This window comes from Oncorhynchus kisutch, linkage group LG4 (genome assembly GCF_002021735.2).
Source record: "Oncorhynchus kisutch isolate 150728-3 linkage group LG4, Okis_V2, whole genome shotgun sequence".
Lineage (NCBI taxonomy): Eukaryota > Metazoa > Chordata > Actinopteri > Salmoniformes > Salmonidae > Oncorhynchus > Oncorhynchus kisutch.
In genome coordinates this window covers 18,886,620-18,900,494 of record NC_034177.2, presented here as the reverse complement: position 1 = coordinate 18,900,494, position 13,875 = coordinate 18,886,620, and the positions used below count along the sequence as shown (strand labels likewise).

At 41.1% G+C, this 13,875-nt stretch overlaps 1 protein-coding gene across 1 annotated transcript in view; it reads right to left on the bottom strand.

The window, feature by feature from the left end:
• Window positions 1-13,875, bottom strand: part of si:ch1073-396h14.1 (disintegrin and metalloproteinase domain-containing protein 10) — a 66,197-nt gene that overhangs the window by 39,653 nt on the left and 12,669 nt on the right. Inside the window, exons 5-6 of the mRNA XM_020479771.2 lie at window positions 7,299-7,384; window positions 4,651-4,773 (exon numbers count right to left, since the gene is read on the bottom strand). Coding sequence (XP_020335360.1) covers window positions 4,651-4,773; window positions 7,299-7,384 — 209 coding nt within the window. The remainder of the gene's footprint in view (window positions 1-4,650; window positions 4,774-7,298; window positions 7,385-13,875) is intronic.

Below are 13,875 nucleotides of genomic sequence, written 5' to 3'. Positions count from 1 at the left end.
ATCAAAATGGGTGATTAATAATAAACTGGTCTTAAATACATTTAAAACTAAAAGCATTGTATTTGGTTCAAAACATTCTCTAAGACCTAAACCTCATCTGAAATAGTTTATACAGGGTGTGGACCATTGAGGAAGTTGAGGAAGCTAAACTCCTAGTTATAACTTGACCATGGTTAATTATCATGGTCAAGACATATTGACAAAGTTGTTGTGAAGATGGGGAGGGGTATGTCTGATATATAAAGATGCTCTGCCTTTTTGACACAAATCAACTGTGTATCATTTCAAATTTGTGTGACTATCCTTGTGTATCAGTGATTTGATACTTGTCATGTTTTATGTCTCTTGTGGACCTCACAGAGAATAGCTGCTGCTTCGGCAAAAGCTAACGGAGACCTGAATAAACCAGTAAACCAATACTATAGCACAGGTCGATATAGTCTACCAGTCTAACTGTCTGTCCTGCCCTCTATCCACAATTCACGGTGACAATAAAGGTAGGTGGATCGTTTGTCCAGATCTGCAATAGGAAATGTAGCAATCATACTGTACCACACATAAAAGCATTCAAAGCTGCATCAATTTTCAAAATGAATCCACAAGAACAAATTGGAATAGCTGATAGGCAGCAGAGAGGCCAGGTTCATAATGAACATGAAAGAACAGTGAAGACATGAGACACTCAGCTCAGAAAGCTTCCCTAATGATCTTGTTTAGGGACAATACAATGATCCTACCTAGACTAGCCTACAACACCACAATGCAATGAATAATTGCATTATTGCTTTCAAGTGAATAGAAAATTCTACTCTAGGCTGCAGTGAAAATATAATTTCAATAAAGGCAATTCAAATGTTTTATTCCATTTGGATCAGTTGTGGGTCTACTCTACAGTTTATAAGGTCTAGAAAGGCACAGTAGTATGCTAGTCTGGCTGTATTTTTACTTCTATTTTATTTATATTTTTACTGAGATGGACCGTCTGTTGCAGATCATTCTCCCATATCTGGCCACATGTGCTCCTGGCAGGCCCATTTATTAAGGAAAGCTTAACACACTCTGCCTCCTCTCCAATCCGAGGCTATTCCTCTCGCACCTAGATCCTAACGCTTCATTATACAATGGGTGGGTCTAATCCTGAATGCTGATTGGTTAAAAGTGCATTCCAGTCAGTGTCTATTCCGCAAATTACTACCGGCTAAATCTATGAAGTTAAAATGCCTATTTACTCTGCTCCATCTGACTGCGCAATCCACTGTCTCATCAGCTGAGCCAGGCTTGATCTCCACTATAAAAGCATCTAGACATTATCTCACATTTCAGACTAACATTTAGTTTTCAACAACAGTGATTTATATAAACCTTGCTGTCTGTCTCGCTGACATTTGCAACATTGTTTCAATATTCAAATGCAATCTCCAGCTGTCTTGTAGCAATGAATGTACAGGGATCAGGAGTGGGGAGTAGACAGACAGGCAGGCAGGCAGCATTTCTCAGCTAGTCGAAATCATGAATCAGCTGGCATAAAAAGTGTTTCTCAACTGCGAATGGTCCTGGACACCAAAAAAAGTGTCAAGGGAAGCCAGCTTGGATTTGGCATCTCTCCTATCAAATCGCATTGAGAGCATACGAGAGCACCAGCTGTTCTGGATGACTGTGTGATAACGCTCTCGGTAGCAAGACCTTTAAACAGGTCAACATTCACAAAGCCACAGGGCCAGATGGATTACCAGTACTCAAGGCATGCGTGGATCAACTGGCAAGTGTTTTCACTGACATTTTCAACCTCTCCCTGGCTGAGTCTGTAATACTTACGTTTCAAGCATACCACCATAGTCCTTGTGCCCAAGGAAACGAAGGTAACCTGTCTAAATGATTACCGCCTCATATCACGCAGATCGGTAGCCATGAAGTGCTTTGAAAGGCTGGTCATGGCTCACATCAACAGCATCCTCCCGGATACCCTAGACCTACTCCAATTCGCATACCGCCCCAACAGATCCACAGATGACGCAATCTCAATCGCACTCCACACTGCCCATTCCCACATGGACAAAAGGAACACCTATGTGAGAATGCTGTTCATTGACTACAGCTCAGGGCTCATCACTGAGCTAAGGAAGCTCCACCATCAAGAGCATCCTGACCTGTTGCATCACCACCTGGTAAGGCAACTGCTCGGCATCTGACTGTAAGGTGCTACAGAGGGTAGTGTGTACAGCCCAGTACATCACTGGGGTCAAGCTTCCTGCCATCCAGTATCTATGTAATAGGCCTTGTCTGAGGAAAGCCCATACAATTGTCAGACTCTAGTCACCCAAGTCATAGACTGTTTACTCAGCTACCGCACGGCAAGCGGTACCAGAGCGCCGAGTCTAGGACCAAAAGGATCTTTAACAGATTCTACCCGCAAGCCATAGGACTGCTGAACAATTAAGAAAATGGCCACTTGACTATTACATTGACCCCCCCCCAACCCCCCCCCCATTTGTTTTGTACACTGCTGCTACTCGCTGTATATTATCTATGCATAGTCACATCCCCCTTACCTACATGTACAAACTACCTCAACTAACCTGTACCCCCACACACTGACTCGGTACCGGTAACCCCTGTAAATAACCTCATTATTGTTATGCTATTGTTACTTTTTATATATATATATATATATATATTTTAACTTTAGTTTATTTGGTAAATATTTTCTTAGCTCTTCTTGAACTGCACTGTTGGTTAAAGGGCTTGTAAGTAAGCATTTCATGGTAAGGTCTACACTTTGTATTCGGCACATGTGACAAATAAAGTTTGATTTGATTTTGATATGTCATTGACAGGAACAACTTGAATTATTGCATCTTGTTGTGTTGTCCTCTGGTGTCTGGCTAGCTAGCTAGATAAAATTGTCCCTTTCCTAAATTAGCCATGGATGGAGATATGGATTTGGACTTGTGGTTTTACTTAATTCTTCGTTCTGGCCAATGATTACAGTATAACGGCGAATTCTGCTCCAACCATTAATTCACACATTGTTGCGCCCCTGGCCTGAGAGAATGGAAGTTCAATATGTAGCTAGATGTAAAAGCATAATGTTAACTAGCGAACGTTACTCATGAAAGGAAGTTAGGCTAGCGAGCAAGCATTTTAGCCAGGTAGGCTAGAACAAAAAATAAAAGTGTTTACTGTATGACAGAGTGATAGACAGTTTCGTCAACATGAAAGAGAGGAGGATGGCATTGGCATTTCTCTACAAGTACGGCGAGTCAACATGTTTTCAACTTGTGCGTGCATGCACGCACACACCCACACACAAATTAGAACCATGGACAGCCACATCATATTTAGCTTACATGATTGGAGTAAATTGTTTATGGAGTCTTTTAGTTGTCAGTGTATTAGACTAAGCAGAGGTGATTTGATTCTGTTAAAGTTGAATTGGTGTTGAATTAGTGGAGGCAGACCCTGTTTCTTCGTGACTAGCGATCACTCTCTGTGGTTCTAAATCAGTAATTGTTTAGTGGTCCGAAAATGTTGGAAACATTAACTTGCTTGACCATGCTGCTGTTCATGTAACTGTCTGTTATATGCAATATGCTTTGTGGACTTCACCCGACAGAGGTTGCTACCCATTTTTGTGATAAAACAAAGGTGTGATTGAATTTATTCTGCCACTGTGTCTTCTTAGTGTCTCAGCCTTTAGGCCCATATATCACGGTCTCAAGGCATATGAACTAACAGGTTATAGAGCAAACAACACCATTATCACAACACATAGGTTGTAATATGGCTTGGGGGGGGGGGGGGGGGGGGGGGGTGCTTGGCTTCCTAAGTGATTTTCCCCAAGCACTGATACTGCTCATGGTTGGTGTCTTTTAGGTTCCAGTGGTTGTTGCTAGGCAACTTTCAGTGGGGGGGGGGGGGGGGGGGGGGGGGGGGGTTGACATCCCCTATTAGGTTGTGGTGCATGGCTTTAAATAACATGTTTGACAGACAGTTCAGTTTCAAAATATCTAGAGTTATCAAGTTAGAACAATTGTGAGCAATAAGTGCGACAACAACAAACCGTAACATGCTGATAAGAAGTTCTGATAGACTATTTAAATATGCTGGACAATGGTTCAACCAAATTACTAAACAGCAAGAGAAAATGACCCAAAACAAGTCAGTGAACTTTTGTCCAGATGTGTCCAATATTGAGTAGTACCTCCAGTTCTGAATGGGATTTCCGAGAACAAAGTTATTAAATAGAGCGGACAGGATTACTGAGGTAACTGAGGGATATCCTGATGCATTATCTCTGACATACCATATCTCTGACATAGCATGCTAGGGTTTCAAAAGTACTGCACGTTCTCTGGGTCCTGAAACATTGAACAGGTCATTTTTGGCAGACACCCCGGGCCCCGACCCTTCCCATCGAAATAACTCACAAATGGCATGCGGAAAAGGGCGGAGGTTGGTTACTGTATCAATCCAAAAATACAATAAAACTCTCCATTCCATAAATGGAAATTTGGGGTACAAACTTCAGAAAGTAGTATTTGGCCACTGGGCTGAAAGGACAGGCAAAATAAGACGCCTTACATACCCATAGACATGGATCATTTATTTTAAATAGACAACCTATTTGTCTTTTTTCTTACGACCAGTCACCTGAGCCACAACAGCCTCGACACTCTTGAACTTCCTGTAGTAGAAGTGGTCAGCATGGAGGTGGAGTAGACAGCTGGTTTTAGACTGGTCCAATGTTCTCTTCGACCTGAACACTGGAACGTCCTGTGAATGTCACATGAGACAGTAGTCATTAGAGATAGACATGATCAAAATGACAAAATAGGAAGCTAGTCAAAACCATTTAGGAAGACTTTTGATTTTCACACCACCACAAATGTGTGGTTATTCACCAATAACGCACACCCTGTTGGGTAAAGCTAAGGTTTGTGGTTCAAATCCCGTTTTCATCCTTTCTAGCATGACCACATAGACAGAGTATGACCTCAGGGCCAGTCACCTGTGGGAAAGTGGCTGAGGGAGGGTGAACAGGGTCGGCAGGATGGAAAGTTCCTCAGGCAAAAACATCTGCTCAATACATTTTATAGCTAATCTCAAAATAAAGGAAATTCTGTATGTTTCCAAACAAGTGGCTATAAATAAATAACTATACATGATGTTCTGTACATGTTCAATTGTCCCTGTATCCATTGTTGATCAAGATGTAGGGACCACAAACCAATTAGCCTCACGCCTCAGAGACAATGGCCTGCCTGCCTACAATAGATTGAGGAAATACGTGGAGCTGGCACGCAAAGCCATGCAGGCTGTTTATTGAATCAGTTTACAGGGTAGCTTATTATGGTGCTAAAGAACAATATATATACTCAACAAAAATATAAACTCAACATGCAAAAAAGATGTTACTGAGTTACAGTTCATATGAGGAAATCAGTCAATTGAAATAAATTCATCCTAATCTATGGATTTCACATGACTGGGAATAAAGATTTGCAAGTGTTGGTCACACATACAGTACCTTAAAAGAAATGGGCCTCACAACGGACCTCAGGATCTCGACACGGAAGTTCTGTGCATTCAAATTGCCATCGATAAAATGCAATTGTGTTCGTTGCTCATAGTTTATGCCTGCCCATACCATAACCCCACTGTCACCCTGTGGCACTTTGTTCACAATGTTAACATCAGCAAACCGCATGCCCACAGGATGCTGTACATGGACGCTGTGTCTGCGATAGTGAGGCTGGTAGGACGTACTGCCAAATTCTGTACTGCAGTTGCTTATGGTAGAGAAATTAACATTAAAATCTCTGGCAACAGCTCTGATGGACATTCCTGCAGTCAGCATCCCAATTGCACACTCCCTCTATTTGAGACATTTGTGGCATTGTGTTGTATGACATAACTGAACATTTGGTGGCTCCTCTTCCTGTTCGGGAGGCGCTCAGCGGTCGTTGTCACCGGTCTACTAGCTGCCACCGATCCCTTTTCCCTTTTCTGTTGGTTTGTCTTATTGGTTCCACCTGTTTATTTTTTTAATTTAAAATTTTACCCCTTTTTCTCCCCAATTTTGTGGTATCCAATTGTTGTAGTAGCTACTATCTTGTCTCATCGCTATAACTCCCGTACGGGCTCGGGAGAGACGAAGGTTGAAAATCATGCGTCCTCCGATACACAACCCAACCAGCCGGAAGCCAGCCGCACCAATGTGTCGGAGTGTACACCGTGCAACCTTGGATAGCGCGCACTGCGCCAGATGAGACAAGGACATCCCTAACCTGGACGACTAGGCCAATTGTGCGTCGCCCCACGGACCTCCCGGTCGAGGCCGGTTACGACAGAGCCTCCCACGGACCTCCCGGTCGAGGCCGGTTACGACAGAGCCTGGGTGTGAACCCAGGGACTCTGATGGCACAGCTGGCGCTGCAGTACAGCGCCCTTAACCACTGCGCCACCCGGGAGGCCCTGGTTTCACCTGTTTCTTGTTTAGGTTTTTAGTTGTTCTTTTTAAGCCGGTAAGGCCTGCCTGCTCTTTGTGCGGGTTTATTTTTCCCTCTGTGTTTGTGTGTGGTAGTGCATCTCAGTTTTGGTTTTTCTCCAGACTGTTTTGGTCCTGGTTTTGGGCCGGTCGTTTACGTGCGCCCTGTATTGGCTTGTACTATTTTCTCTGTGCCGGAGATTAGAGCATTGTTCTGTACCTTCTGCGCCTGACTCCGCACCCACTACGCCTAAGTGCGTCACATAGAGTGGCCATTTATGGTGCCCCTGTGTAATGATCATGATGTTTAATCAGCACCTGTCAGGTGGATTGATTATCTTGGCAAAGGAGAAATGCTCACTAACAGGGATATAAACACATTTGTGCACAACATTTGAGGGAAATAAGCTTTTTGTGTGAATGGAACATTTCTGGGATCTTTTATTTCAGCTCATGCTACATGGAACCAAGACTTCACATGTTGCATTTTATATTTTTGTTCACTGTATGATCTTCAATAGATATTGTATCTGTAGATCGTCTACAGAGGAAAAACAAACACATCAATACTACGAATCAAATATGTTCTCTTATCTTTTATATTACACACCTTTTTCTCATGAGTTCTGTCAAACATTTTGTTGGTTAGATCTGGTTATCAAAGGGTTCGGAAGCCAATTACAATTATTGTTTCACAGATGAGAAAATGGTAAGCAAGATTGAGGACAAAAACAGAAATTAGGACAGGGAGGTGTCTCTTTTCAGGTGTACTTAGTGTGTGTGTGTGTATGAGATGTCTGGCCTGAACTACCTGATTGGGTCTGAGGCTTTGGGCAAGGCGCTGCAGACGTTCTGCACCACAGAACCCGTCATGTCTGCTTTCCATGGGAGTAGCATCTGTATGTGGATAAACACACACATATATGTAAACACACACTGGAAAAGCACACACATAGTGTCCTCAGCAAGTATTCAAACCCCTTGAATTTTTCCAATTTTGTTGTTACAGCCCGAAATGTAAAAGGGAGTCAATTTAGATTTTTGTGTCACTGGCCTACACAGTGTATAAGCAAGTGGTCAAATTTCAGGATGTAACACTAAATGTGGAAAAAGTCAAGAGGTGTGAATACTTTCTGAAGGGACTGTATTTTCAAGCATAGTGGTGGCTGCATCATGTTATGGGTATGCTTGAAATCATTAAGGACTGGGAAGTTTTTCAGGATAAAAAATCAACAGAATGGTGCTCGGCACATGCAAAATCCTAGAGGAAAACCTGGTTCAGTCTGCTCTCCACCAGACACTGGGAGATGAATGCACCTTTCAGCAGGACAATAACCAAAACCACAAGGCCAAATCTACACTTTAGTTGCATACCAAGAAGACAGTAAATGTTCCTGAGTGGACAAGTTACAGTTTTTAATTAAATCTGCTTTAAAATCTATGGCAAGACTTGAAAATGGTTGTCTAGCAACGATCAACAACCAATTTGACAGAGCTTGAAGAATTTTGAAAATAATCATCGGCAAATATTGTACAATCCAGGTCTGCAAAAAGGTGATTCTATATATTTCTGTATTTCCTTTTCAAAAAAATTTACATTTAAAAAAAATAGGTTTACACTGTCATTATGGGGTATTGTGTTTATATGGGTGAGAAAAAATATATATGTAATCCATTTTGAATTCAGGCTGTAACACAACAAAATGTGAAAAAAGTCAAGGGGTATGAAAACTTTCTAAAGGCACTGTACGTTAACATATACTAACTACTGTCTAAACACACAAACACATGCACAAATACACAGTAACAAGATGGTGCCGGGGGGAGGGCTGCCGTCTTATCGGCTCTTAACCAACCATGCTATTTTTTTTGTGTGTGTTGTACTTGTCCTCTTGCTCAGTTGTGCACCGGGGCCTCCCACTCCTCTTTCTATTCTGGTTAGAGCCAGTTTGCGATGTTCTGTGAAGGGAGTAGTATACAGCGTTGTATGAGATCTTCAGTTTCTGTGCAAATTTCTCGCAAGGAAATTCCTTCATTTCTCGAAACAAGAATAGACTGATGAGTTTCTGCCATTTTGATTCTGTCATTGAACCCACAAGTGATGATGCTCCAGATACTCAACTAGTCCAAAGAAGGCCAGTTTTATTGCTTCTTTAATTAATCATCACAACAGTTTTCAGCTGTGCTAACATAATTACAAAAGGATTTTTAATGATCAATTAGCCTTTTAAAATGATAAACTTGGATCAGCTAACACAACATGACATTGGAACACAGGAGTGATGGTTGCTGATAATAGGCCTCTGTAAGCCTATATTCCATTAAAAATCAGCCGTTTCCAGCAACAATAGTCATTTACAACATTAACAATGTCTACACTGTTTTCTGATCAATATGATCTTAATTTAATGAACAAAAAAATGTGCTTTTCTATCAAAACAAGGACATTTCTAAGTGACCCCAAACTTTTGAACGGTAGTGTATATGACTGCAGCTGACAATATATTAAAGCCATTGGACTTAGTTTATCATAGCACACTATGCTTTATTAGAGGCGTCAGGTTCAGTTGACATCACTGCATATATCAGAAAGTAGGCTGGCCCTCCATGAGGTCTCGTCGATTGATGCATTGCACAATTTTTGTTTCTAAAGCCCTCTTACACAAACTTCCACTGGACCTTACTTCACTGTGAACCTACAGCTACCTCACCCGGTCTCAGTGATGGCTAGCTCTGTAGATCCCTTCAATCTCCACTGAGTTAGGTAAATCTGCTTTAGTATTTTTGCACCTCAGTGGTGTAATAATCTCATACTCTATAAAATTGGATGTTTTGGTAAGGAAAACTTTGAAAACTGATTATCATATGAGGTATTTGAACTTGGAGGACTGAGGACGAAATCCTGAACAAAACACACAAAATACATAACATTTTAAGAAAATCATTGCTTTTTCAGAAATTATTCACAACCCTTGACATTTTTCAAATTTTGTTGTTACAGCCTGAATTTAAAATGGATTAAATTCAGCTTTTCTTGTCACTGTTCTACACACAATACTCCATAATGTCAAAGGGGATTATTTTTTACAAATTAATTACAAATAAAAAGCTGAAATGTATTGGGTCAATAAGTAATCCACCCCTTTGTTATGGCAAGCCTAAATACGTTCAGCAGGAAAAATGTGCTTAATAAGTCATAAATTGCAATAATAGTGTTTAACATGATTTTTGAATGACTACCTCACAGATTCAACCACAAAGACACGGGAGGATTTCCAATGCTTTGCTAAGAAGGGCCCCTGTTGGTAGATGGGTAAAAAACAAACAGACATTGCATATCGCTTTGAGCATGGTGAAGTTATTAATTGCACTTTGGATGGTGTATCAATACACCCAGTCACTACAAAGATATACTGTACGTCATTCCTCACGCAGTTGCCGAAGAGGAAGGAAACCACTCAGGGATTTCGCCATGAGGCCAATCGTGACTTTAAAACAGTTACAGAGTTTAATGGCTGTGATAGGAGAAAACTGAGGATGTATCAAGAACATTGTAGTTACTCCACAATACTAACCTAATTGACAGAGTGAAAAGAAGGAAGCCTGTACAGAATAAAAATATTCCAAAACATGCAACAAGACACTAAAGTAATACTGCAGAAAATGTGGCAAAACAATTCATTTTGGGCCTGAATACAAAGTGTTATGTTTGGGGAAAATCCAATGTAACACATTACTGAGTACCACTCTCCATATTTTTAAGCATAGTTGTGGCTACATCATGTTATGGTTATGCTTGTAATCATTAAGGACTGGGGAGTTTTTCAGGATAAAAAAATGGAATGGAGCAAAGCTCAGGCCAAATCCTAGAGAAAAGCCTGGTTCAGTCTGCTTTCCATGAGACACTGGGAGATTAATTCATCTTTCAGCAGGACAATAACCTAAAGCGCAAGGCCAAATCTACACTGGAGTTGCTTACCAAGAAGACAGTGAATGTTCCTTAGTGGCCGAGTTACAGGTTGATATTAAATCTACTTGAAAATCTATACCAACATGTGAACATGGTTGTCTAGCAATGATCAACAACCAATTTGACAGAGCTATAAGAATTTTGAAAAGAATAATGGGCAAATGTTGCACAATCCAGGTGTGGAAAACTCTTAGAGACTTTCCCAGGAAGACTCACAGCTGTAATGCTGCCAAAGGTATTTCTACAAAGTATTGACTCAGGGGTGTTAATACTACTGTCCATTTGATATTTCTGTATTACATTTTCAATTTTTAGCTAACATTTCTAAAAACATGCTTTCACTTTGTCCTTCTGGGGTACTGTGTGTAGATGGCTAAAAAAATAAATCTACGTAGTCCATTTTGAGTCAGACTGTAACACAACTACATTTGGAATAAGTCAAGGGGTATGAATACTTTCTGAAGGCACTGCACAGTGCATTCGGAAAGTATTCAGATCCCTCAACATTTTCTACATTTTGTTTCGTTACAGCCTTATTCTAAAATTGATTAAATAGTCCCCCCCCCCTCACTAATCTACACACAATACCCCATAATGTCAAAGCAAAAACAGGTTTGTAGAAGTTTTAGCAAATTTATACAAATAAAAAAAGTTAATATCACATTTACATAAGTATCAGACCCTTTACTCAGTACTTTGTTTAAGTAGCTTTGGCAGTGATTACAGCCTTGAGTCTTCTTGGGTATGACACTACAAGCTTGGCACACCTTTATTTAGGGAGTTTCTGCCATTCTTCTCTGCAGATCCTCTCAAGCTCTGTCAGGTTGGATGGGGAGCATTACTGCACAGCTATTTTCAGAACTCTCCAGAGATGTTTGATCCGGTTCAAGTCCGGGCTCTGGCTGGGCCACTCAAGGACATTCAGAGACCTGTCCTGAAACTACTCCTGTGTTGTCTTGGCTGTGTGCTGTCGTGTCTTTACTATCATTAAATGAAGACTTTTAGTTTTTATCAAAGATTCTCTGTAATTAGTACTACGCGATTAAACTGATTAATCATGTAACTGTAATTAACTAGGAATTCAGGGTACCAAGGAAAATATTCAGATTATAAAGTTATACATTTCCTAATATAACTTTTCAGATATTTTATATCTGATCAATTAGTCTTCGAATTAATGAATTATTTACTTTACCTCACGTTAGTCTCATTCCAAACGTCGTAAATAGTTGGTTATCTGCACAAACCCAGTCTTCACTCTGAGTCATCCATACATCAATTGTCTTAAATCATTTATCTCTGTCGTGGTTAGAATGGATAATTCAGAGTGACATTCATTCATTTCGTTATAGATGTTTCGGCAGTTGTCGTTCTTCGCGTTCAATGATACCGAATTCCTAGCTGCAGACTAGTAATTACTATCAAAGACTTGTTCTTATTCTGTCAGTATTGATAGGTTAAAAGTTTAACCACGTGGGATGGTTAAAAGATTCAGCAATCTGGTCTCAAACCTTGGCCCTCTCGTTATCGAGGTAAGCTGGTCTGCAACCTTTATCCTCTTGTGATATCCTCTCAACATGGTCTGTTGAGAAATTCTCAAGGTTGGGGTTTTATTCGGAAGTTGCAGAAAAGGGCCTGTCCCAGGATGCCCGACCCTAACTGGGCTCATGGGCGGTCCTCTGATTTAGTTAAACTCAAAAGGGATTTGGAGTTTCCTTCATTAAACAGTCCACAATCACATTACACAATTTTACACACAGTATCATCCTCACTCATTCATCTTATACAACAATTAGATGTAAACCTCATATCTGAGGCTATTATATAAACAGCATTATGGTAATGTGGTCCTATTGTCTCCCATGAGTTTCACCAAGTTGTAACAAATGGACCAGTTCGTAGCTGGATTCTTCACCAATCTTTTATACCTTCTCCGGAACATAAATGTTGTTCGGACCTCAAGTTCTGTGAGGTGGAAGAAATTCCTTTGTTCTCTATGAAAATTCACTCTGTCCCTATACTGTGGCCATGAGGAGATCATCTCCTCCAGGAATTTATGACCTCTCTGACTACAGCAGCCTAATTGTAGGAGGCAGGGAGAGGGGGATGGGGCTTTCTGTACCCAAAGAGGGCAACGTCATGACAGTGTTCAGGGTTGTTGTCCGGTTGGAAGGTGAACCTTCACACCAGTCTGAGGTCCTGAGCACTCTGGAGCAGGTTTTCATTAAGGATCTCTCTGTACCTTGCCCCATTCATCTTTCCCTCGATCCTGAATAGTCCCCCAGTCCCTGCCACTGAAAAACATTCCCACAGTATGATGCTGCCACCACCATGATTCACTGTAGGGATGGTGCCAGGTTTCCTCCAGAAGTGATACTTGGCATTCAGGCCAAAGAGTTCAATCTTGGATTCATCAGACCAGAGAATATTCCTTTAGGTGCCTTTTGGCAAACTCCAAGTGGGCTGTCATGTGCCTTTTACTGAGGAGTGTCTTCCGTCTGGTCACTCTACCATAAAGGCCTGAATTGGTGGAGTGCTGCAGAGATGGTTGTCCTTCTGGAAGGTTCTCCCATCTCCACAGAGGATCTCTGGAGCTCAGTCAGTGTGACCATCAGGGGTTGTTGGTCACCTCCATGACCAAGGCCATTCTCCCCCGATTGTTCAGTGTGGCCAAGCAGCCAGCTCTAGGAAGAGTCTTGGTGGTTCCAAACTTCATTAATTTAAGAATGGTGGAGGCCACTGTTGGGGACCTTCAATGCTGCAGAAATGTTTTGGTACCCTTCCCCAGATCTGTTCCTTGACATAATCCTGTCTCAGTGCTCTACGGACAATTCCTTCGACCTCATGGCTTGGTTTTTGCTCTGACATGTACTGTCAACTGTGGGACTTCATATAGTGTGTGCCTTTCCAAATCATGTCCAATCAATTGAAATTACCACATGTGGACTCCAATCAAGTTGTAGAAACATCTCAAGGATGACCAATGGAAACAGGATGCACCTGAGCTCAATTTCGAGTCTCATAGCAAACATATCTGTTTTTTATTTGTAATACATTTGTGTGAAGTATCGTGTGAAGATTGTTGAGGAAAACAAACAATTTAAGCAATTTTAGAATAAAGCTATAACTTAACAAAATATGGAAATATCAAGGGATCTGAATACCTTCAGAATGCACTGTATGTATGTGCTGCCATCCTGTTAGAAGGTAACAGATATAATATAGACATAGGTTCACATGAGCAAATATTCAAGTGATTCTACTGTATCTTCCTACAATATTTACACACCATAGGATCCACTGTGGCACACGGTGGCTTGTAGCTTCCCACAGACCTTTATATCCACTCACCAGACATCATAAACGCTGTGGAGATGTTGGTGGATATTCCCAAAAATGCCATTGCTATTCCTTGACC